The sequence below is a fragment of the Hippopotamus amphibius genome, chromosome 1, assembly GCF_030028045.1.
Source record: "Hippopotamus amphibius kiboko isolate mHipAmp2 chromosome 1, mHipAmp2.hap2, whole genome shotgun sequence".
NCBI lineage: Eukaryota > Metazoa > Chordata > Mammalia > Artiodactyla > Hippopotamidae > Hippopotamus > Hippopotamus amphibius.
In genome coordinates this window covers 87,906,591-87,930,186 of record NC_080186.1, presented here as the reverse complement: position 1 = coordinate 87,930,186, position 23,596 = coordinate 87,906,591, and the positions used below count along the sequence as shown (strand labels likewise).

At 34.6% G+C, this 23,596-nt stretch overlaps 2 protein-coding genes and 1 pseudogene across 2 annotated transcripts in view; 1 reads left to right on the top strand and 2 right to left on the bottom strand.

The window, feature by feature from the left end:
• SASS6 (SAS-6 centriolar assembly protein) overlaps positions 1–19,159 on the top strand; it is a 55,582-nt gene extending 36,423 nt beyond the window's left edge. The window contains 3 exon segments of the mRNA XM_057726094.1: positions 14,666–14,763; positions 16,530–16,624; positions 16,729–19,159. Coding sequence (XP_057582077.1) covers positions 14,666–14,763; positions 16,530–16,624; positions 16,729–16,835 — 300 coding nt within the window. The 3' untranslated portion in view covers positions 16,836–19,159.
• On the bottom strand, positions 3,911–4,339 carry LOC130852303 (40S ribosomal protein S23-like; annotated as a pseudogene).
• Positions 19,160–19,219: 60 nt separating the features above from the next.
• MFSD14A (major facilitator superfamily domain containing 14A) overlaps positions 19,220–23,596 on the bottom strand; it is a 38,714-nt gene continuing 34,337 nt past the window's right edge. Inside the window, exons 10-12 of the mRNA XM_057727176.1 lie at positions 22,910–23,007; positions 21,524–21,687; positions 19,220–20,461 (exon numbers count right to left, since the gene is read on the bottom strand). Coding sequence (XP_057583159.1) covers positions 20,255–20,461; positions 21,524–21,687; positions 22,910–23,007 — 469 coding nt within the window. The 3' untranslated portion in view covers positions 19,220–20,254. The remainder of the gene's footprint in view (positions 20,462–21,523; positions 21,688–22,909; positions 23,008–23,596) is intronic.

Sequence of the window (23,596 nt, the reverse complement as noted above, 5' to 3'; positions counted from 1 at the left end):
ATTATTGTGAGTGTTAAGTGAGTTGCTGCATTTGCTTAGAATAGTGCCTGGTACATAAGTGCTTCATTAATGTTATCTATTATTAATAATAAAATGTATTCCAAAATAGAAATTAAAGAATGAGATTAAAAATGTATATAAATCAAAGTTAAAAGATTTTCTTCTCATACCTCAATGGGTGATTGTAATCACTGTCTGCTATGGGGACCACTAATCTAGGTAGTCTTGCACTAGCAGCTATGGTGATTAAAGCATGTTCTTTTTTAGTTGCGGTAAAAAAAAATTATTTAATGACATTGAATCTGTGAAATAGTGATTTCTTAAAATGTTACTGTTAAGATTTAGTACATTCAAGTAGATGTTTAACTGTGAGAATATAGAATGACAAGTTAAATTAAGCAAGAAACAGTCATGCTGAAGGGAGTACATAGGATTAAGAGATTGTGTCATGCTGACAAATAGAAAGATCACTTGATACTTTTAAAGCAAGATAGACAAAATAACTTGTTTCTTCACCTTTATTTTTGAAGACAATAATCTCCAAGGATTCATTCATTTGGTAAATATTTAATGAATGTCTACTATGGCTAGACATTGTTCTAATTGCAAGAGATATAGCAATGAACAAGACAAAGTACAGTTTGTGGTGAAACACCATCATGATGGTAAGCTGTAGTATCTTTCAGACTAACCTGTTATTAAAGAGGAGATGTTATTTGATGTCAGAGAAAGTACTTGTGACAGAATCTCTTAAATACTTTAGAATATCTGATTCTGATTCTTTTTGTGTAGCATAAATTCACAGTCAGACATGATCAGATTTCATTCTGGAGATTATGAAGCAGGTGAGGGATTTTCTACAATAAGAAAAGAGCTGACATCAGATGATTAATTTTTGATAGTGTTTAGCCCACAGTGTGTTCATGACAGATTTTATCTAGAGATAGCATTTCGTAGTTTGATTAACCATGCCATTCTGCAGCTGGTTCTAAATTAATTTTTTATTTCTTTTGTATTAACTCTTTAGGAAAATAGATAATATATGAGCATGGGAAGCTCCCAGATTTTTTGTATAAGAGGATGTATTGTCTAAATGTACCTCCTGTGGTCCCTAGTCCTCAGAGAAAAAAATCCCTGTTGGGAGTTTTTTGTGATATAGTAGAAAAATATCTAAAGCATATACAAGGATATATGTATATGTGTGTATGTATACATGAGCGTTTGCATATATAACATAAATAGTACATGCCCATTGTTCTATGCCTTGCTTTTTTCATTTAATAGTATTATCATGGTACAGGTCCATTTTCATGTATTAGAATGTAAGTTTTTGCTTGCTTGTTTGTTTTTAATAACTTAGAAGTATTCCAGTATATGGATGTACTATAATTAATTTATTAATGCTCTGTTAATGGATGATTAAGTTATTTTCAATCTAGGTAGTTGTACATGTTTCAGCAGTTATCTTTGTATGTACTTCTTTGTGGCTTTGTACAAATAGATTGTGGGATAAATTCTTTTTTTTAAATTAATTTTTATTGGAGTATAGTTGCTTTACGATGTTGTGTTAGTTTCTGCTGTGCAGCAAAGTGAATCAATTGTATATATACATATATCCACTCTTTTTTTAGATTTCCTTCCCATTTATGTCACCACAGAGCATTAAGTAGAGTTCCCTATGCTGTACAGTAGGTTCTCATTAGTTATCTATTTTATACATAGTAGTGTATATGTGTCAATCCCAATCTCTCAGTTCATCCCACCCCCTCTTCCCTGCTTGGTAACCATAAGTTTGTTGTCTACATCTGTGACTATTTCTGTTTTGCACATAAGTCCATCTGTATCATTTTTCTAGATCCCACATATAAGGGATATTATACAATATTTGTTTTTCTCTTTCTGTCTTCACTCTGTATGACAGTCTCTAGGTCCATCCACGTCTCTGCAGATGTCACTGTTTTGTTCCTTGTTAAGACTGAGTACTATTCCACTGGATATATGTACCACATCATCTTTATCCATTCCTCTGTCAGTGGACATTTAGGTTGCTACCATGTCCTGGCTATTGTAAATAGTGCTGCAGTGAACATCAGGGTGCATGCATCCTTTCAAAGTCTGGTTTTCTCTGGATATATGCCCAGGAGTGGGATTGTTCGGGCATATGGTAGCTCTATTTTTAGTTTTTTTAGGAAACCTCCATACTGTTCTCCATAGTGGCTGTACCAATTTACATTCCCAACAACAGTGTGTGAGGGTTCCCTTTTCTCCAGACCCTCTCCAACATTAATTGTTCCTAGATTTTTTTGATGATAGCCATTCTGACCAGTGTGAGGTGATAACTTCATTGTGGTTTTGATTTGCATTTCTCTAATAGCAGTGTTGAGCATCTTTTCATGTGTTTTTTGGCCATCTGTAAGTCTTCTTTGGAGAAATGTCTATTTAGGTCTTCTGCCCATTTTTTGATTGGGTTGTTTGTTTTTCTGATATTGAGCTGCATGAGCTGTTTGTGTATTCTGGAAATTAGTCCCTTGTCTGTTGCTTTGTTTGCTAATATTTTCTTCCATTCTGTGGGTGGAATTTTTGTTTATGGTTTCCTTTGCTGTGCAAAAAGCTTTTGAGTTTAATTAGGTTCTGTTTGTTTATTTTTGCTTTTATTTTCATTCTAGGAGGTGAATCAAAAAAGATCTTGATGTCAGAGTGTTCTGCCTATATTTTCCTCTAAGAGTTATATAGTATCTGGTCTTAAATTTAGGTCTTTAAACCGTTTTGAGTTTATTTTTGTGTATAGTGTTAGGGAGTGTTCTAATTTCATTCTTTTACATGTAGCTATGCAGGTTTCCCGGTACCACTTATTGAAGAGACTGTCTTTTCTCCATTGTATATCTTTGCCTCCTTTGTCATAGATTAGTTGTCCATAGGTGCATGGGTTTATCTCTGGACTTTTCTATCCTGTTCCATTGATCTATATTTCCGTTTTTGTACCAGTACTATACTGTTTGATGACTGTAGCTTCATATACAGTCTGAAGTCAGGAAGCCTGATTCCTCCATCTCTGTCTTTCTCAAGGTTGCTCTGGCTGTTCGGGGTCTTTTGTGTTCCCATACAAATTAAAACATTTTTTGTTCTAGTTCTATGAAAAATGCCATTGGTAATTTGATAGGGATTGTATTGAATCTGTAGATTGCTTTGGGTAATAGTCATTTTCACAATATTGATTCTTCCAATCCAAGAACATGGTATATCTTTCCATCTGTTTGTGTCATCTTTGGTTTATCAGTATCTTATAGCTTTCTGAATTCAGGTCTTTTGCTTCCTTATGTAGGTTTATTCCTAGATATTTTTTTCTTTTTGATGTGATGGGAATGGGATTGTTTCCTTAATCTCTCTTTCTTATCTTTTGTTGTTAGTGCATAGGAATGCAAGAGATTTCTTTGTATTAATTTTGTATCCTGCAACTTTACCAAATTCATTGATTAGCTCTAGTAGTTTTCTGGTAGCATGTTTAGGATTTTCTATGTATAGTATCATGTCATCTGCAAATAGTGACAGTTTTACTTCTTCTTTTCCAATTTGGATTCCTTTCATTTCTTTTTCTTCTCTGGTAGCCATGGCTGGGACTTCCAAAACTATGTTGAATTAAAGTGGCGAGAGTGGACATCCTTGTCTTGTTCCTAATCCTAGAGGAAATGCTTTCAGCTTTTCAACATTGAGAATGATGTTTCATGTGGGTTTGTTGTATATGGCCTTTATTATGTTGAGGTAGGTTTCCTCTATTCTCACTTTCTGGAGAGTTTTTATCATAAATAGGTGTTGAATTTTGTCAAAAGTTTTTTCTGCATCTATTGAGATGATCTTTTTTTGTTTTTTGGCATATGAAAATTTATTACTGTCGTGCTTTCATCATTAAAACTTAAGATCTTGGTCTTTCCTTCTTGCCTTTGTATAAGGCCGAAAGAGAGACGGCTACTTTGACAACCTTAAAGCAGACTCCAGGAATGTCACCAACAGCATGACCTATGCAATCAAATCCAGCAACCAGAACTTTATCATTTTCCTCAGTAAAATTCAGACAATGATCACTGGGTACAAAGGCTGTGAGTTTTTTGCCATTCTTGATTAGCTGAACCCAGACACACTTCCTAATGGCAGAATTTGGCCATTTGGCTTCAATGCCTACTTTTTCAAGCACAATTCCCTTGGCACGAGAAACACCTCCAAAAGGGTTGGCCTTCAGGGCTGTGCCCAAATGGGCTTTCTTGTATTGTTTATCATGCCTCTTCTGGTCTCATTGGTGGCTACGGAGCTTCCTGGCAGTATGGAGACCATGACATTTGCCCATCCTGCCTGGTGCCATGGGCCTGAGTGAAAAAAAGTGATCATATGATTTTTATTCTTCAGTTTGTTAATGTGATGTGTCCCATTGATTGATTTGTGTATATTGAAGAATCCTTGCATCCCTGGGATCAATCCCACTTGATCGTGGTGTATGATCCTTTACTGTGTTGTTGGATTCAGTTTGCTAGTATTTTGTTGAGGAATTTTGCTTCTATGTTCATTGGTGATATTGGCCTGTAGTTTTCTTTTTTGTGTGATATCTTTGTCTGGTTTTAGTATCAGGGTGATGGTGGCCTTGTACAGTGAGCTTGGAAATGTTCTTTTCTCTGCAATTTTTTGGAAGAGTTTGAGAAGAATAGGTGGTACGTCTTCTCTACATGTTTGATAAAATTTGCCTGTGAAGCCATCTGGTCCTGGACTTTTATTTATTGGAATATTTTTAATCACAGTTTCACTTTGAGTACTTGTGATTGGTCTGTTCATATTCTCTATTTCTTCCTGGTTCAGTCTCAGAAGGTTGTATCTTTCTAAGAATTTGTCCATTTCTTCTAGGTTGTCCATTTTATTGGCATAGTTGCTCGTAGTAGTCTCTTATGATCCTTTGTATTTCTTTGGTGTTTATTGCAACTTCTCCTTTTTCATTACTAATTTTATTGATTTGGATCCTCTCCCTTTTTTTCTCGATTCTGGCTGAAGGTTTATCAATTTTATTTATCTTCTCAAAGAGCCAGCTTTTAGTTTCATTGATCTTTGCTGTTGTTTTCTTCATCTCTATTTCTTTTATTTCTGTTCGGATCTTCATGTTTTCTTTCTACTAACTTTGAGTTTTGTTTGTGCTTCTTCTCTAGTTATTTTAAGTGTAAGGATAGGTTGTTTATTTGAGATTTTTCTTGTTTCTTGAGGTAGAATTGTATTATTATAAACTTCCCTCTTAGAACTGCTTTTGCTGCATCCCATGGGTTTTGGATTGTCGTGTTTTCATTGTCATTTGTCTCTAGGTATTTTTTGATTTCCTCTTTGATTTCTTCAGTGATCCATTGATTATTTGGTAACATATCGTTTAGCCTCCATGTATTTGTGGTTTTTTTTACTGTGTGGTTTTTTTTTTTTTTCCTGTAATTGATTTCTAATCTCATAGTGTTGTGGTCAGAAGAGATGCTTGATATGATTTCAATTTTCTTAAATTTACCAGTGCTTCATTTGTGACCCAAGATGCGGTCTATCCTGGAGAATGTTTCTGTGTGCACTTGAGAGGAAGGTGTATTCTGCTGCTTTTGGCTGGAATGTCCTATAAATATCAATTAAATCTGTTTGTTCTACTGTGTCATTTAAGGCTTGTGTTTCCTTTTTAATTTTCTGTCTGGATGATCTATCCATTGGTGTAAGTGGGGTATTAAAGTCCCCCACTATTATTATGTTACTGTCAATTTCCCCTTTTAAGGCTATTAGCATTTGCATTATATATTGAGGTGCACCTGTGTTGGGTGCATATATATTTACTGTAGGACAAATTCTTTTTTTTTTCTTTTTTCTTTTTTTTTTTTGCAGTTGTAATGAATAGCTTTTATTTTTAGAGTCATGATTTGATGACAAACTTGTAAACAAATTTTTTTAATTTGTTTATTTTTTACAATAAACTGCATATATTTAGAGTGTACAATTTGATATCCCAGTCTCCCAATTCATTCCCCCTCAACCCTCCCTGCTTTCCCCTTTGGTGTCCATATGCTTGTTCTCTACATCTGTGTCTCTATTTCTGCCTTGCAAACTGGTTGATTTGTACCATTTTGCTATAGTCCACATATATGTGTTAATATACAGTATTTGTTTTTCTCTTTCTGACTCACTTCATTCTGTATGACAGTCTCTAGGTCCATCCATGTCTCTACAAATGTCCCAGTTTCCTTGCTTTTTACAGCTGAGTAATATTCCATTGTATGTATGTACCACATCTTCTTTATCCATTCATCTGTTGATGGACATTTAGGTTGCTTCCATGTCCTGGCTATTGTAAATAGTGCTGCAGTGAACATTGGAGTGCATGTGTCTTTCTGAATTATGGTGTTCTCTGAGTATATGCCCAGGAGTGGGATTGCTGGGTCATATGGTAGTTCTATTTTTAGTTTTGCAAGGAATCTCCATACTGTTCTCCATAGTGGCTGTATCAATTTACATTCCCACCAGCAATGCAAGAGCATTCCTTTTTCTCCTCACCCTCTCCAGCATTTACTGTTTGTAGATTTTCTGATGATGCCCCTTCTGACCGGTGTGAGGTGATACCTCATTGTAGTTTTGATTTGCATTTCTCTAATAATTAGTGATGTTGAGCAGCTTTTCATGTGCTTCTTGGCCATCCGTATGTCTTCTTTGGAGAAATGCCTATTTAGGTCTTCTGCCCATTTTTTATTGGGTTGTTTATTTTTTTTAATATTGAGCTGGATGAACTGTTTATATATTTTGGATATTAATCCTTTGTCTGTTGATTCATTTGCAAATATTTTTTCCCATTCTGAGGGTTGTCTTTTCGTCTTGCTTATAGTTTCCTTTGCTATGCAGAAGCTTTGAAGTTTCATTAGGTCCCACTTATTTATTTTTGTTTTTATTTCCATTATTCTAGGGGGTAGATTAAAAAAGATCTTGCTGTTATTTATGCCGAAGAGTGTTCTTCCTATGTTTTCCTCCAGGAGTTTTATAGTGTCTGGCCTTATATTTAGATCTTTTATCCATTTTGAGTTTATTTTTGTGTATGATGTTAGGGAGTGTTCTAATTTCATTCTTTTCCATGTAGCTGTCCAGTTTTCCCAGCACCACTTATTGAAGAGGCTGCCTTTTCTCCATTGTATATCCTTGCCTCCTTTGTCATGGATTAGTTGACCATAGTTTATCTCTGGGCTTTCTATCCTGTTCCATTGATCTATATTGCTGTTTCTGTGCCAGTACCATACTGTAACCGGGTCAGAGGCATTTTGCCTATCTAGTGACTGATGTTAATTAACATTTCCCTGATTATTAAGTGAGGAACATTTTTTTATGTATTTATGGATATTTCCTCTTCTATAAAATTTCATTTCTTTTTTTATTTTTTGTTTGGAATGTTTAACCCCTATAAGATGACATCATAGGTGTTCTTTATGTATTCTGAACTTTAACTGCTCTGCTATTGGTTTTATATGTTAACTGTTATTATTTCCCAATTTTTGGATTGTCTTTTTACTCTTTATGGTGCCTTTTTAAAAATTTAACACTTTATTACAGTTTATGTACCATATAGTTCTCCCATGCTTAAGTTTACAATAGAGTAATTTTAGTAAGTTTACAGAGATGTGAAACCATCATGACAGTCTAGTTTTGAGCATTTACATTTCCCCAAAAAGTTCCATAGTGCTTTTTTGCAGTTAATCCACACTCCTGCCCACAGCCCTAGGCAACTACTGATCAGCTTTCTGTCTCTATAAATTTGCCTTTCTACATTTCATATGAATAGAATCATACAGTCTGTCCACTTTGACTCAGTGTGACATTTTTGAGCTTCATTCAGGTGGTAGTGTGTATCTGTAGTTTGTTTCTTTTAATTGCACAGTAGTATTTCATTGTATGGGTATGCCACAACTTGCTTATCTATCCATTCATCAATTGATGGACATTTGGGTCATTTTCAGCTTTTGGCTATTACAAATAAGGCTATGAATGTGTGTACAAGTCTTTGTATTTCTCTGGGGTGAGTACCTAGAAATGGGTTGGCTGATGATATATATTTGATTTTTAAGAAGCTACCACACTTTTCCAAAGTGGTTGTACCATTTACCACTAGCAGTCTGAGAGTTCAAGTTCTATATCCTTATAAACACTTGGTATGGTCAGTTGTTCAGTTTCAGGCATTCTAATAGATGTGTAGAAGTATCTCATGATTTTAGCATGCATTTCCCTAATAGCTAATGAGGTTGAGAGCAGTTTTTCATGTGTATGTTCGACATCAGTATATCTGCTTTGATGAAATACCTATTTGAATCTTTTGCCCCTTTTAAAATTAGGTTTTCTCTTTTATGAGTTTTTTAAATGTTCTGTATACAAGTCCTTTATCAGATACATGATTTACAAATATTTCTTCCAGTCTGTGGCTTCTCTTTTATTTTCTCTTGTGAAGCACAGAAAGGTTTTAATTTGATGAAGTCTAGTTTATCAAAATTTTTTCTTTAGTTGAGCATGCTTTTGGAGTTGTATCTAAGAACTGTCCAACCACAGGTGGAAAATAAGATCTGTGATCCATTGTGAGTTTTTTATGTATGGTATGAGTTTTATGTATGGAATGATGTAAGGGTCTTGGATTTTTTTGTTTTGTTTGGCATGTGGATATCCAGTTCTCTTTAATAACATTTGTTAAAGACTGTTGACTTGTCTAGGCACTTTTGTTGGACATCATTTAACCATAAATGTAAGAATTTCTAGACTCTTAATTCTGTTTCATTGATTGTCTATCCTTGTCCCAGTACCACACTGTTATGATTACTGTGGCTTAATATTAAGTTTTGAAATTGAGTAGTATAAATCCACTAATTCTCTTCTTTTTCAAACTTGTTTCATTATTTTAGGTACTTTATATTTCCGTTTAAATATTTGGATTCAGCTTGTCAATTTCTATAGATACCCTGCTTGAATTATGATATGGTATATAGAATTTGCAGATCAGTTTTGGAAGACGTCATTTTGACAATATTTTTTTAAAATCCATGAATATCAAATGTCTCTCCATTTATTTAAGTATTCTTTAATTTCTCTCAACAGTGTTTTGCAGTTTTCAATGTCAAATCCTGCATTTCTTTTATTAAATTTATTCCTAAGTGTTTTACTCATTGTGATGCTATTGTGAATGTAATTGTTTTAATTATTTTCTCAGAGTATGCATTGATGCTATATGTAAATGTAATTGATTTTTGTACATTGATGTTACATCCTGAAACCTTGTTATACTCATTTGTTAAAATCATTATGGTGGCTTTTTATGCGTTGATATCATCTTGTGATTATTCTGTCATCAGTTAATAGATGTATTATGTTGAATTTCAAATACTGTATAAGCCATGTATTCTTGGGATAAACTTCATTGATCTAAATGTTAGTCAAATTCAGTTGGTTGATTTTGTTCAGTTCTTCTATATCCTTTTTCTTTCTTTTTTTTTTTTTAATTTTTATTTTTTTGGCCACGTTGGGTCCTCATTGCTGTGCACGGGTTTTCTCTAGTTGTGGCGAGCAGGGGCTACTCTTTGTTGTGGTGTATGGGCTTCTCAGTGTGGTGACTTCTCTTGTTGCTCTAGGGTGCACAGGCTTCAGTAGTTGCAGCACATGAGCTCAATAGTTGTGTCCCACAGATCTAGAGCACAGGCTCAGTAGTTGTGGTGCATAGGCGTAGTTGTTCCGTGGCATGTGGGATCTTCCTGGACCTGGGATCGAACCTGTGTCCCCCATATTGGCAGGTGGATTCTTAACCACTGCATCACTGGGGAAGTCCCTCTATATCCTTGTTAACTTTGTATTTATCAGTTATTGAGAGAGGAATGTTGATATCTCCAATTATTATTATGTGTTTCCATTTCTACCAGTTTCCATTTAATTCTATCAGTTTTTGCCTCATGTATGTTGAAGCTCTTTTGTTAGGTGCACACACCTTTATATTTTTTAAGTCCTCTTGGTTGCTTGACCCTTTCATCATTATGTAATTTCCTCTCTCAGTTTTGGTAATTTTTCATGCTCTGAAGTCCACTGTGTTCGATGTGAATGTAGCTACTCAGGTTTTCTTTTAAGTGGTGCTTCCATGGAGTATCTTTTTCTTTTTTCTTTTTTTCTTTTAATAGTAAGTATTTTATTTATTTATATATTTATTTTATTGGGTCTTCATTGCTGCATGCGGGCTTTCTCTAGTTGCAGTGAGCAGGGGCTACTCTTCGTTGTGGTGCACCGGCTTCTCATTGCAGTGGCCTCTCTTGTTGCAGAGCACGGGCTCTAGGCGTGTGGGCTTCAGTAGTTGCGGCACATGGGGTCAATAGTTGTGGCTCACGGGCTCGGCTCTAGAGCACAGGCTCAATAGTTGTGGTGCATGGGCTTAGTTGCTCTGTGGCATGTGGTATCTTCCTGGGGCAGGAATCGAACCCCTGTCCCCTGAATGCAGGTGGATTCTTACTCACTGTGCCACCTAGGAAGTCCATCCATGGAGTATCTTTTTCCACCCTTTTTCTTTAAATCTGTGTATATCCTATTTAAAATGGTTTTCATGTAAAGAGCATGTCTTGTTTGTTCCCTCTATTTTTCATTCCTTTGTTTCCCCTTTCCCGACTTCATTTTTGGATTATTTGAACATTTTTTTAATATTCCTTTTTAGTTTTTCTGATGTGTTTTTTATTATATCTCTCTGTGTACTTTTTTTTTTTAATGGTTGTTCCAGGCATCATAATAAACATATTTAACTTTTCATAGTATGTATAGAATTAATATTTTACCACTTCAAGTGGAATATAAATACCTTACTACCATATAGTCCCTTTACCTTTACCCCTTTATGGTTTGGTATTTCATATGTATTACAGCTGTACATAGGAAACGTTATCAGACAGTGCTGTAATTTTTGCTGTCAACCATTATACATATCTGTAAAACGCTTGAGTGGAAAAGCATGGTCCATTACATTTATCCCTATTTACCATTTCTGTTCCTCTTCCTTTATTCCTGGTGTTCCATGTTTTCCTCTGATATTACTTCCTTGAATAATAGAACATCATTTAGCATTTGTTTTAGAGGAGGTTTTCCGGCAAAGAAGTTTTTCTTCATCTGGAGACACATTTCTTTCACCTTCCTGAATGACATTTTCTCTGGACATAGAAGTCTATATTTATAGATTTTTCCTTAAGCACTTTAAAAATATTCTACTTGCCTCAGACTTCCGTGATATCTGATAAGAAATCTGCAGTAAATTCCAATTGTTGTTCAGCTATATATAAAACATCCTTTTTCTCAGGCTGCTTTCAAGATTTATTCTTTCCCTTTAGTTTTCAGCAGTTTGATGATCTTTCTGGGCATGAATTTCTTTGACTGTATCCTTTTGGGGATTTGCTAAGTTTCTTGAATCTCTAAGTTGATATCTTTTGCCAAGTTTTGTTTTCTGCTCCACACTCTTCCCCCTCTCCTTCTAGGACTCAGGCAGCATGAATGTTGGACTGTGTTTATTTTCCCATAGGTCCGTGAGGCTGTCTTCTTTTCTTCCTTTCTTTTTCCTCTGTTTTTTCAGATATGCTCATTCCTATTGATCAGTCTTCCCATTTAGTCTTTCTTCTGTACTCTCTATTCTGCTCTAGAGTCTATCCAGTGAATTTTTTCAGTTCTTAAATTTCCATTTTTTTTTTTACTTTTTTTTTTTAAACATTTATTTTAAAAGTGTTCACTTTTACTTCTTAGAGCATGGTTATAATAGATACTTTTAACTGCCTTTTTATTAATCCCATTATCTTTACCATTTTGGCATTGATATCTATTGGCTTGTATTTTGCCTTGCAAATTACCTAGATTTTTCTGGTTTTTTGTTGAGTGATTTTGGATTGTGTCTGGATCCAATATTGAATGTTTTGAGACTCTAGATCTTGTTTAAATCCTAAGGAGAATGTGAATTTAAAAATTTGTTTTAATTAAAAAATTTTTTTGTGTGCCAAATAGTCTTGTTAGGTTCAAGTTGCAAAGTCTGACTTCCCTTTTGTAGGCTGTGGTTTCTATGTCAGTTCTGTCCTTGAAGACTTTGCCATGTTACTTGGGTCTGTCTGTCTGTGTACCATCTAGTGCCCGTTCTGTGACCTGGGTGGTGGTTTACTCCATAATTTGGTTCTCAAAGCCTTTGGTATGCTGACTATGGTCAGATCTTGCATGTGCAGCTTAGATTAGAACCCAGTAGTTCATATAAAACTTTTATAGGATCTCTTTCTTGAGTTCCTTTCTCTCTGTGATTTCTCCCCCAGATTTCTGAATTCCCAGGGTCCTTCTTCCTGAACACTGGGCTGGAAAGCATGGACCTAAATTCCCTTGGTCTAAGACTTTATTCCTTTGTGTAGATCTACATTTTCATGTGGTGTCATTTTCCTTTCTTCTATAATGAAAATTTCTTATAGCATAGCTCTTTAAGATTTCTTACAGTGCATGTCTGTGGGCAGTTCATTCTTTTTACTTCTGTCTCATAACATTTTAAAAATTAATTAATTAATTAATTAATTGGCTGTATTGAGTCTTCATTGCTGTGTGTGGGCTTTCTCTAGTTGCAGTGAGCGGGGGCTACATTGTTGATTATCTGCATTTTGTTATTTTTTAAAGAGTGGCAGGTATTTAAGTCACTTGTGGATTCCCTCGTTCTTTTGAGTTCATTTTTCTGTTTTTTTCCTTTAGCTTTATTAGGATGCATTTAAAATAGCTTTTACTCAAGGGATAGCTCAGCCCTGTTGCGAAGCTCCCCACTGAATGCCCTAAATGATACTAAGGACTGTCCACTTTGTCTCCATGATTGTGAACCTTGGAAATTGTTCAGCTTAAAACTCCCCTGTTTCTATTTGCCCAGCATTGTGGAGTTTTACCCTATGCATGTGCCTAGTATTGAGCAAAAACTCAAGGGGATTCATGTGTAGATTTCTGGGGCTTGTCTTCTGTATAGCTCCCTTTTCTTCAGAATTTTGTCTTGCAGCCTCCAGGTACCTCATCCTCTCTAAACTGATTTTAATCTCCTCCATTTAGCAATTATGTTCTTCCTCTGTGCTTACGGTCAGAAAGTGCCTCTAATTAGAAAGCTGGGTGAATTGTAGGGATCACACTTCTCTGAGATCACAGCCCTGCACTACCTATTCAGTTTTTGGGACCATTCTTTTCATTTTGTCCAGTTTTCTGATTATTTATGATTGGTGGCTGAAACTATATTATATATTAATGTCTTATACTCTTTTAAAATTTTCCTCACTCTTGCATGTTTTTTTTTCTATAAGGAATATGAAAATCAGCTTGTCTCACTTTTAAAATATCCTGTTTGTATTTAATGTGATCTGATATTGTTACCGAGTCCAAGCCCGCTCTGCTCGCCCCACAACAGGCCATTGAGTTGGAGACAAGGTGTTGAGGCTTTATTTGGAAAGCTGGTAGACCGAGAAGATGGCAGACTAGTGTCTCTGAAAAAACCATCTTATTGGGGTCTGGATGCCAGTTTCTTTTATAGAATCAGAGAGGGAGAGGCGGTAAGGAAGTAACGTAAAAAGGGCTTATCAGTCTCTCAAAACATCTCCTTAAATGACCAGCCTCGATGAGGGGATGTGTTAATTCTTTTCTGCAGCCATTTACAGGTGAGCAGGGTTAGATTGTCTTCCTGTGAGCTGAACAGAGGCACTTTAGTTTAACATTCAGGCAGAAGGGCAGGGTTCCCTGAGGCAGGCCATCACGTATGTTTATAACAAAAGCAGTGAAAAGCAAAGGTGAAATAAAGTCAAAGAAACAGATTGAACATGGAGTCCGATTAGCTCTTCCTTGTTACAGTATCTTTAGAATATTGAACCTTGATAGCCAAGGACAGCAGCATATACCTTTCTTATTTATAATTTTATACTATTAAGATAGTATCCCTATTTTATTAATAGTATTTTTTTTTTAACCAAAAACAGATATTTCTTATCTTCTCGTGCATTTTTGGGGGGTTTTTTTGTTTGTTTTGTTTTTTTGGCATGCAAGTCATCAAAACTTTTTTCTTTATTAGTATGGTGACTTAGTTTATAGATTTCCTAACGTAGGACCCATTTATGCATTCCTGGTATGAAACCCCCTCAGTCATAATTACTTTAAATAAACTACTACATCCTATATGCTTGATATTTTGGTTTGGACTTTTGTATAGATTTTTGGATTACTTTTGACTATGTCAAAATTCAGACTCCTAGAACTCATTTAGAATCCTTAAATATGTCAGGCTTTAAGTTCTTGAAAAGAGAGGAATTCTCAGAATGCATGAGGTAAATGCATCATTGTGGTACTTGGTTACTTTTAGCATTAATGACGCTTACTTAAATGTATTAGTGTTCATGTTTTTGTTTCAAAATAATTAAGATAATTTGTGCTGTTCATCTTGCTTATATGACAGGAACTTTTTTGGCAAGGAGAAATAGGATTTTTAAATTGTCTTCCCAATATAATGTGCTTATGTTATAAAATACAAGTTGAACTTCTGTGGTCTAGATTTATCAGAGAAAAAATTTAACCACGTATCTCCATATAGAACTGTCTCAGTTCTCGCTAATTCAGTTACAGAAGATGTTTTCCTTTTTCACAGGTGCAGTTTAACTTGCAATTTACAAAACCAAATACATCACTAGGAGATGTCCAATCAGGAACAACTATTAGTATGCCTTGCTCAACTGATAAGGAAAAGTAAGCTCTTGACATAAAATTTAATGTTTGTCATTTTGAAAGTCATCTTAAGGAGTTTTTATCAGTCTTTGAAAGCCACCATGACCACTTATGTGACATTATAAGTTGCTGATTAGTGGGATTTAAGTTAGTCACTTTTAGCTATAAGGATGAGGTTTCTCATATTTTTTAAAACTGTAAGATAGACATAGAGTAAAATTTAATTTTTTAAAGGGATTTTCCTACATAACTGAAGAACACCCTTTCAGATATTCTTGGATATTCTTGGATATTCAGGAATCTTTTTAATTGCTCTGAGTTGACTGTTTTGCTTTTGTTTTCCTGTATGGCTGTGTGTGCCTTTGTAAGCTCTTTGTTTTTCTGAGTAATTGCTTCCAGTGTAAACTGAGAAATCAGCTGGTTAAACTTTTAGAATTCTTTGGTAAATAAGAGTAAAAAGGCTTGTGAGGTTGCCCCCTAGCCAAGCTAACATAAATAAGATTTAATGCCAATTTGTGACTTCTGTTTTGCATACTCAGATTCCTTGCCTTTTTTTTTTTTTTTTAGATCTTAAGCAGGTCTTATGTAGTGAAGTTTATTGGATCAGTGAGTTGTGGCTAAAGTAAACAATCTGTAGATGCAAACTAGTCTCTCTGGGTAGGCTTTATGTTTCTAATACTGTTTTCTTATGAGGTTTCTTTATTTACTTAGAATTTAATTGCTTTAAGGCCTGTTTGCTGGCACTCATTATCATAAGCTATCACCATCCCCAGTATATGCAAACTAAGAAATTACTGACATGGCTCAAAGAGGCTTCTTATTCCAGCTCTCTTAACTCATCGGCTTCTCTAAAATTAGCGTCAAGATGAGTATTAAAATAGTTAATGTTTATGAGCTTCTGTTTTTTAAAAAAGGTGAGAATTCTTTGAAGTCTTGAAATGTATGTGCTTGTTATATTTAAATTTATGTTTGTTAAAGTGGCAGAGCACCTGGCATTCATATTAATGGTAGAACACTGTGATGTTTAAATGTTTAAACTCCATCATACACACCAAGAACAATTTTATTTACAGAAAAATGACATTTGTGGTACAAAATCAAACGTAATCATGTGTCCATAAAATTGGGACTGGTCAGCTATTTTGAGTTTTTTGTTTAGAATTGGTTTGCTGTTTCGTTGTCAGCTAGTAATAAGTGGCAAAGGTTAAAGAAAAAAGTTAAAGTTGAAAAAAACACCTATTCACCCACTTACTTCTTTTCTGAAAATTAGGAAAAGATCATTTAATTTTAAAGATAAAATGTCATTGTTTTGCAAGAGCCTTTAACTTCTTACATGTGTACTAATATAGAAACTTAATACTGGACAGATCTAGAAAGAAGGAATATTGTGGTTGAAAGAGGAAGAATACAGCTACAGAAATATCCCCTCCTTTGTATTTACAAAATTTCATATTTGTATTCATCTGACCAGAATTCATCATTATACAATGTGTATTAACATTTAATAATGACAACTTTGAAGCACTACAAAATTTTGAGGAGCTTTTGGTCAAAGGGAAAAGAAATCTTAACCTACTCTTCACTGGGAAGTATACTTTGGCTTATGAATAAAGTATTTGCTTAAGAACCCAGTGAAACATGTGATTTGTTTTGAACAAAGCTACAAATATAACTTATATTATCGTATACATAGTATATGTGTGTATATAGATTAAACATTCAGACTTTACTGAAGAAAAAATAAGATTTTATTAAAATAAGTAAATAATTACTATTTTCCTTTCAAGTGGTGAAAATTTAGGGCTGGAATCCAAATATCTGAAGAAAAGGGAAGACAGCATTCCTTTACGTGGGCTTAGCCAAAATCTATTTAATAATCCAGGTGAGAAGACATTTCTGAAATGGACTGTACACTGTGGTTTAATTGAATGTACTGTATAAAGGCTTACATGAATACCAATACTCTTCTTTTGTCCTCATTTGCAGACCATCAAAGAGATGGCACTTTAGGAGCATTACAGACATCTTCAAAACCCTCAGTGCTCCCTTCTACATCTTCAGCGTATTTCCCTGGGCAGTTACCAAACAGTTAATCCCAGTGTCACCTTTCACTTTCTGTTGAAATTTTAGAAGTTCATGTGGTTTTAAAAATATAGAAACAGTGCAGATCAAATTCTGAACAAGCAAGTTTCAAAGTTTACTTGAGCTACTGTATTAGATTGGGTCCTTTAAGTACTGCTGTCATTTATGCAGTTTTAGAGGGGCAAATTTGTACTAGGGAATTGGTGAAGATTCTGAACAAATGCCAGTTTTTTAGTTTGGAACATGGTGTTTTATAGAAAAGTAGTATGAATTTTATTAAACTAATCCTTAGAACTTCTCAGAAGTTCTAAGGAAAGAATTGATCCTTGTAAGGGACATTCCAATCATATTGAATATCTCAGTTAATTAAAACCTGCTCAGATATAATAGTATGAAACCAAAGTGCTGTCAATTCATTTTATCATTTTCATTACAATAAAAACAGCAATTTTTTTCTTTTTAGAATAACGAAAAATATTTTACTGAAATATAAGATTTACATAAGTTTCCAGACACGCCATACAAAATGGTCACAAGCTTTTTCTTCAAGGGAGGATTCTACACTTGACAGCAAAGTCACAGTGTTATTAGGGCTGTGATGTTCATTTAATGTTTAAATTTGCCACCTGAGAATTATGAGGGAAAATGATTATCTCTTAAGATATATTACTGATATTTACAGTAAAGGGAAAAGTCCTGAAATTACCTTAAATGAATGAAATAAATTCTTCATAGCAAGTAAATATTTTCCTTGAAACCTTTAAATTTTCTTTTGAATAAGTCTATTAAGTAATTTTTATAAATTTATTATACAAAAAACTTTGGATAGTCTAATTACATGACCAGATTAGGTACAAAATGCTTTAGTCATTTGAGATGCAGAGTTTATAGGTTTTTAATGCTTCCTGGAAGTCTGCAGTCATCCAGTTTTTCTTTCTCATTTGGAGTTTTCTTTGTTATGCATTTAAATCTCTACTAGTGGAATATTGTTTTAAAAATTAGTACTTACACAAAATATTTACTGAGAGCATCATGAATATTCATTTTGTAATATCCAAATAGGTTCATTTTCATGTTTGCTTAGTAAAGTAGGCAAAATGAATAATGTTAGAAGTTACAACTTTCTTCTCTTCCCTTCAATTGCAAGTTTCAAGTAAGAATTGTCCCCTGGAAAAAATGAAGTGATTTTAAAAAATTCACCCAGAATCACAGTTTTCTTACTGACAACCATCCAATAGAGCAGCATTCTCTTAAGAAATCTCTAAATCAGTTTTTGTTTGCAGAGATTGCCAACACTCATGTGATATTTAAAAAATATATATTTCAAGGACCTTATTACACAGATGAGGAAAAAGACATTTCAGGATACTGATGACAGACTGTTATTGGCTTCCATGGTAAGACACAATATTCGCTAATTTTTTTATGAAGCCACAATACTGTCTTTTCTTATACTTTTGAAACTGCTGGCAACTGCAAGCTGTCTTAAACTAGGGATCTAATCTAAAAAATTTAGTAACCATTATTAGGTAGTGACTTTTTATATACAGTTTTGTCATTTAGATATACTCTATTTGTAAGAATACTCAATTACAATAACTTGAAAGCACTACAATCTGGAAAGAAACTTCCTGGCAATATTGGAATCTTTCTTGTAAATAGTATGTAATATAAAACATTGTGACAAGGATTTGGATAGGATACATGACATACAGGTAGCTCTTTTTTAAAAATATAGATATCCTTTTCCATATCCACACATGGAAAATTGGGAGAACTCCCAAAAGATAGGATAGAGATCATTTTGATATCAGTTTGCTAAAGTCTTTTTGGTATTAAATGTGTATATGTATATATAGACTTTCGAGTGTGCTAATTATTTGCTCTACCTCTTAAACTTTTATTTGAAATTGTTTTGCTTACAAGTGTACATGTGTTAATAATCAAAATATTGCATTTAATGTATTTCTGTAAACTGTGAGCTTTGTTAATAAAGTATTAATATTTTGGGAATATGACATGTAAACAGTATATAAAAACAGAAATAAGGACTGACCTATAATACCTGTGCTTAGAAAATTAAGTACTTACAGTTAATTTACAGACTAAGGTTTCATTTCTTTGCTTTTGTCTTCCTACAGCAGTGTTTTATTGAGGGAAATGAAATGGATTCAAAGGGACAAGGTATAATGCTTTGATCTGTTACTATAAAAATATGGTAACAAAGCCAAAACAGGCCATAAGGGAATCACAGATCAAGACTTTCTTTAAAAAAAAATCATTAAAATATTTAATTTTATTAACAGAATATTTACATTTCTTTTAAGACCTTATTTAACCATAGTGAATGTTCCAAGTTTAAAAAGCATTAAGCAGTAACCACACACAAGATGAAAACAGTGTAAACTATACAATACTTTATGTACAATTTTTACAAAGTAACACTTTTTTAAATAATATAACTGGACACAAAAATATACACTTTAGAGAAATTCACATCAGTAATTGTATAAAGCTCTCTTCTAGGGTCCTGAAAATTTAGGACAAACATTAGCTCTGTAAATAAAGTGTTACTGTGACAGTCCTGAAAGGCCACTATATATATTTATCTACATATAGATATCACATTGACATTTTCAAGGCTACCAGCTTTACTATATAATTTTTAGATTACGTATTCAAGTGTTGAGGTTCTTAGGATTATGCAAACATTAAAAGAATAGTGGTATAAGTAGCTGGGGAGCAAATGTGAGCCAGCATTTAGATTTACGGGCTCCAAACACCCCAATTTAAATTCTAAATGACTGATATTTTCTCATTTCAGAAACAGTAGTGAATAATGTTTAAAATAAAATTACTACAAACAAGCTTGAAACATGATTCAGATTTAGTATAGTTTCCTTAAGAGTTTTTGTTTTTTAAATGCAAACAATTCATTTACCATTTCTTTAGTGCATCTGCATTAAGGCTTTGAATTATTTGACCCAAGATTTTACAATATTAAAATCTGACTCAAGATTTTACAATGTTAAAATGAACAGGTCCACACTATACTACCTACTCTGTCTCACTGCGAGTCAGCATAAATAGAGTTAAAGCTCAACACCTGAAGGAAATGGTAGCAGAGACATTGCTAGTATCTAAGAAGTTACATATATAGTTTTTAATTTTAATTAAAGGATGTATGATAAAACAAACAGTTTAGTGGCAAGAAACTGGTGCTAATAAACAAAAGGTTTCTTTTCAAAAGAAATGGTAACATCTTTGGAAAACTGTCCGGTTCTTTCTTTAGTTCCCACGGAGTTCATGCAGATACATTTCTTAAGACAATTTTAAAGTACACTGTAGATGGAAATGGAATGTACATCCAGAACTGTAAGTGAAAACTAAGACCTGGGTGCTGATAGAAAAGTCTTCCTGATTTCGGCTGTCACACATTTGTGTCCTGGAGTAAAGGTTCTTTGGCCTCTCCTGGCGCTTGTGTACTATGAGGATGGCTGTGACTGCCACAGTGCTTTCTCCAACTGCTGGACCTTAAGCTTAAATTGGTATGTTCCGGAATAAACAAGGCAACAAGCAGAGCCAGCAGTACTGAACAGGCTCCGAAGAGGAAGGGGGGGCCAGGGATGATGGAATTCTGAGGAAGAAAAGGATAATTAGGATTTTTGCACAGATTTCTTTGCTCATAAGAAGAAACTGCTTATCTTTCAGTAATAACTGACTGCTGTGAATTATAAGCCAATGACTCCTCTTTTTTCATTAAAGCCGCAGTTAGAAAAAACATTCCCTTTTCAAGGGGAAAAGAAGCACCATCATATTCTCAATATAAAATTCTGGGGGATAACAGCTGACCCAAGAAACAGCCAAAAGAATTTTTTTAAAACAACACATGCAAAAATATATTGTCAGCTATAGTATAAAATCTGAACACATTCTATGAACCATCACTTAATTTGTTCAAGAGGAATACAGGGAGATTTCACAGCATATAATATTAAATGCAGTAGCAGAATCAATGACCATTTTCTTTGTTTTCTCTAGTGACTGAAAGTAAGGAAAACACAGATCATGTCATTACCACGAGAAGAATCACAGTTCTGTGTTTTAGCCCCAAATCACTTTCACTCTTAGCAAAAACTTGCACTACAAGTTTTACCTGTGTAGAGCCCACAAACAAACATTCTTTTTTATTTAAAAGCAGTCATAGTTGGTTAGAAGATTAGTGTAGAACTCTGCTAAATACAAGGAAACTGATGAGTTGTTTCTATTTCCTTAAATGATCATGTGTTTCGCTGTTAATATTTTCAGTTGTAAGGAGGGGAGTATAGTGAACAAGTGAACGAAGATGTTTACCAGCACCCGACTCTTCTATAGAAGGAAGGCAGACCTGATACAGGGAACTCTAACATTCCAGAAGCCTCAGGTGAAGGACAAACAGTAGTACAAATGGCTGTTACCTATGCCACTAGGTATAGTAAGACAAACTAGAATATATATTTTTTAAATTACCCAGGGAAGAAAGGAACACACAGCCAATTCTATAAAGAAGTATGTATAATATCTATAAGAAGGAGGACATAGTAATTTAGGCTTTGGTTTTAAGTGTTTTTGTTCAATCTAAGCATCTCAGATAAAAGCTTTAGTGACCAAAACACATCATCTTCCAATCCAGCCAAATGAACTATATTTTTATAATTACCTGTTCAAAGTGGTGCTGTGGGCTTGTGTTTGTTCCCAAGTCTGTTCCTGTCATTGGCAGTTCTTTAAGTTCCACGTGGAATATGTAGAAAATGAATCCATAAAGGGCTGGTCCCAGACCATTGCATAATCCTCTAATTCCTGTTATCATTCCTTGAACGACACCTGAATTATTTAAACAAGTTATTTAGTGTACCACTTATTTCTTCCTACTCTACAGCTGATACAAACATGAAACCACTCATTCTAAAGCCAAAGCTTTTATCAGACACTAGCAACTTAGTGCAGTGGCATCAAAATTACTTAGAAGCTATAAGCTCTACAAAGTATAGTCAGCTATCTGATGCAAATGTAAGCTCAGGTATACCCAGACATAGGTCTAATGTAGGAACAAGTGGAAACCTCCTGACTCAGAATCAGGTATGAGTTCATTAGTACAACTGTTAAAAACTCTGTCCCCAAGCAGCTACTTAACACCCCATTTAGTCAAATACAGCCCCCCCCCCCTTTTTTTTTTTTGTGGCACACGGGCTTAGTTGCTCCGTGGCATGTGGGATCTTCCTGGAGCAGGGATCGAACCCGTGACCTCTGCATTGGCAGGCGGATTCTTAACCACTGCGCCACCTAGGAAGCCCTACAGCCCCTTTTTATAGAGTTTGATTTTTGTTTACCTCTGGGATCATCTCCCAAATTTAAAATACAGCTTGATTTGTCCACAGCCCTTATGTATCAACCAAGTGGCCACTCTTTTGTAAAGCCCCCTTTTCTCCTTTTGATATAAACAGACTTTTCAAAGAATATTCCTCACCTATTAGTATTTTAAGAATTAAGTGTTCTTGTCACAAAAGCCTAAGACAATAAAAATACGTTTTCTATGTCTTTTATAATAAACATACAGTGTTAGTGAAAGGGTTATCTGTGTATCCGTGAGATGTCTAGCACATCATAGCAAACATAATAAATAAATGGTTAGTGAATACAAGGTGGCTGTCATCACTAAATTTTCTAGCAAAAGAACAGATAGGGCCACATATTCAGTGAGAGACGAGGATATCCACCTAAGGATAATACCCGAGAATCTGCTTTCCCGCTTTACAATGAAAGCAATTTATTTACTTTTTAAAATTTTTATTGGAGTATAGTTGATTTACAGTGTTGTGTTAGTTTCAGGTGTCCAGCACAGTGAATCAATCATACGTGTATCTATCCAATCGTTTTTAGATTCTTTTCCTATGTAGGCCATTACAGAGTATTGACTACAATGAAAGCAATTTAAAATACTCTACCCTGAAGATACACTTATGTTTCAGAACTTAGGGAAGAGACAGAACAAAGGACCGGAGTATTCTGTATCTTAAATGATTATCATCGGTTTCTATCAGCTCACCTTGTTGATCAGCATCAGCAGTTCGTGAAACGAGTGCACTGACAGCCGGGAAGGTGATGCTAGACATGGCTGCCACTGCCCCAGCAGCCCACATCATCCTGCAGGCAAAAGCAGTGGAACACACACAGTATGTTATTATTCTCCACTGTACCTGCCACAGTTGAAATACATAGTTAAAGTCAAGTAACTCTTACTGAGAAATGGCTGTGATACAGGAAAAAGGAGAACTATACTTGCTCTTCCTTCTTACCTATGTGACTGGACAAGTCACTTAAAAGTCTAACCCTGTGTACTCTTCTAGAAAGCAGAAATACAACCACTTATTCACAAGAATGCTGTGGGTTTTGATGAAGAATTGGGATATCACATCATCAAAACTGTAAAGTGTGTTGGATATTATTTCTGCAGGGCTGGGGGCTGTGGGAATGTTGAGAATCATGTCTAACACACAAAAAGAGACATCATTAAATATTTCCAAATGTTTGCTAGTAACTTACAGCAAGATTTCCCAGAGATCTGTGATTCAGTGTGAAGAAATCACTAATTTGATCTAAATGTGCTACTGGCTTGATGTTTAAAAGACACATTTTCAATAAATTGTGAGTACCTCTTTTACAAGCTAGACTGAAAAAGAAAACGTCCATCGAAACACACTCTTGGTGCTTACTCATACCCAAGTACAAAGAG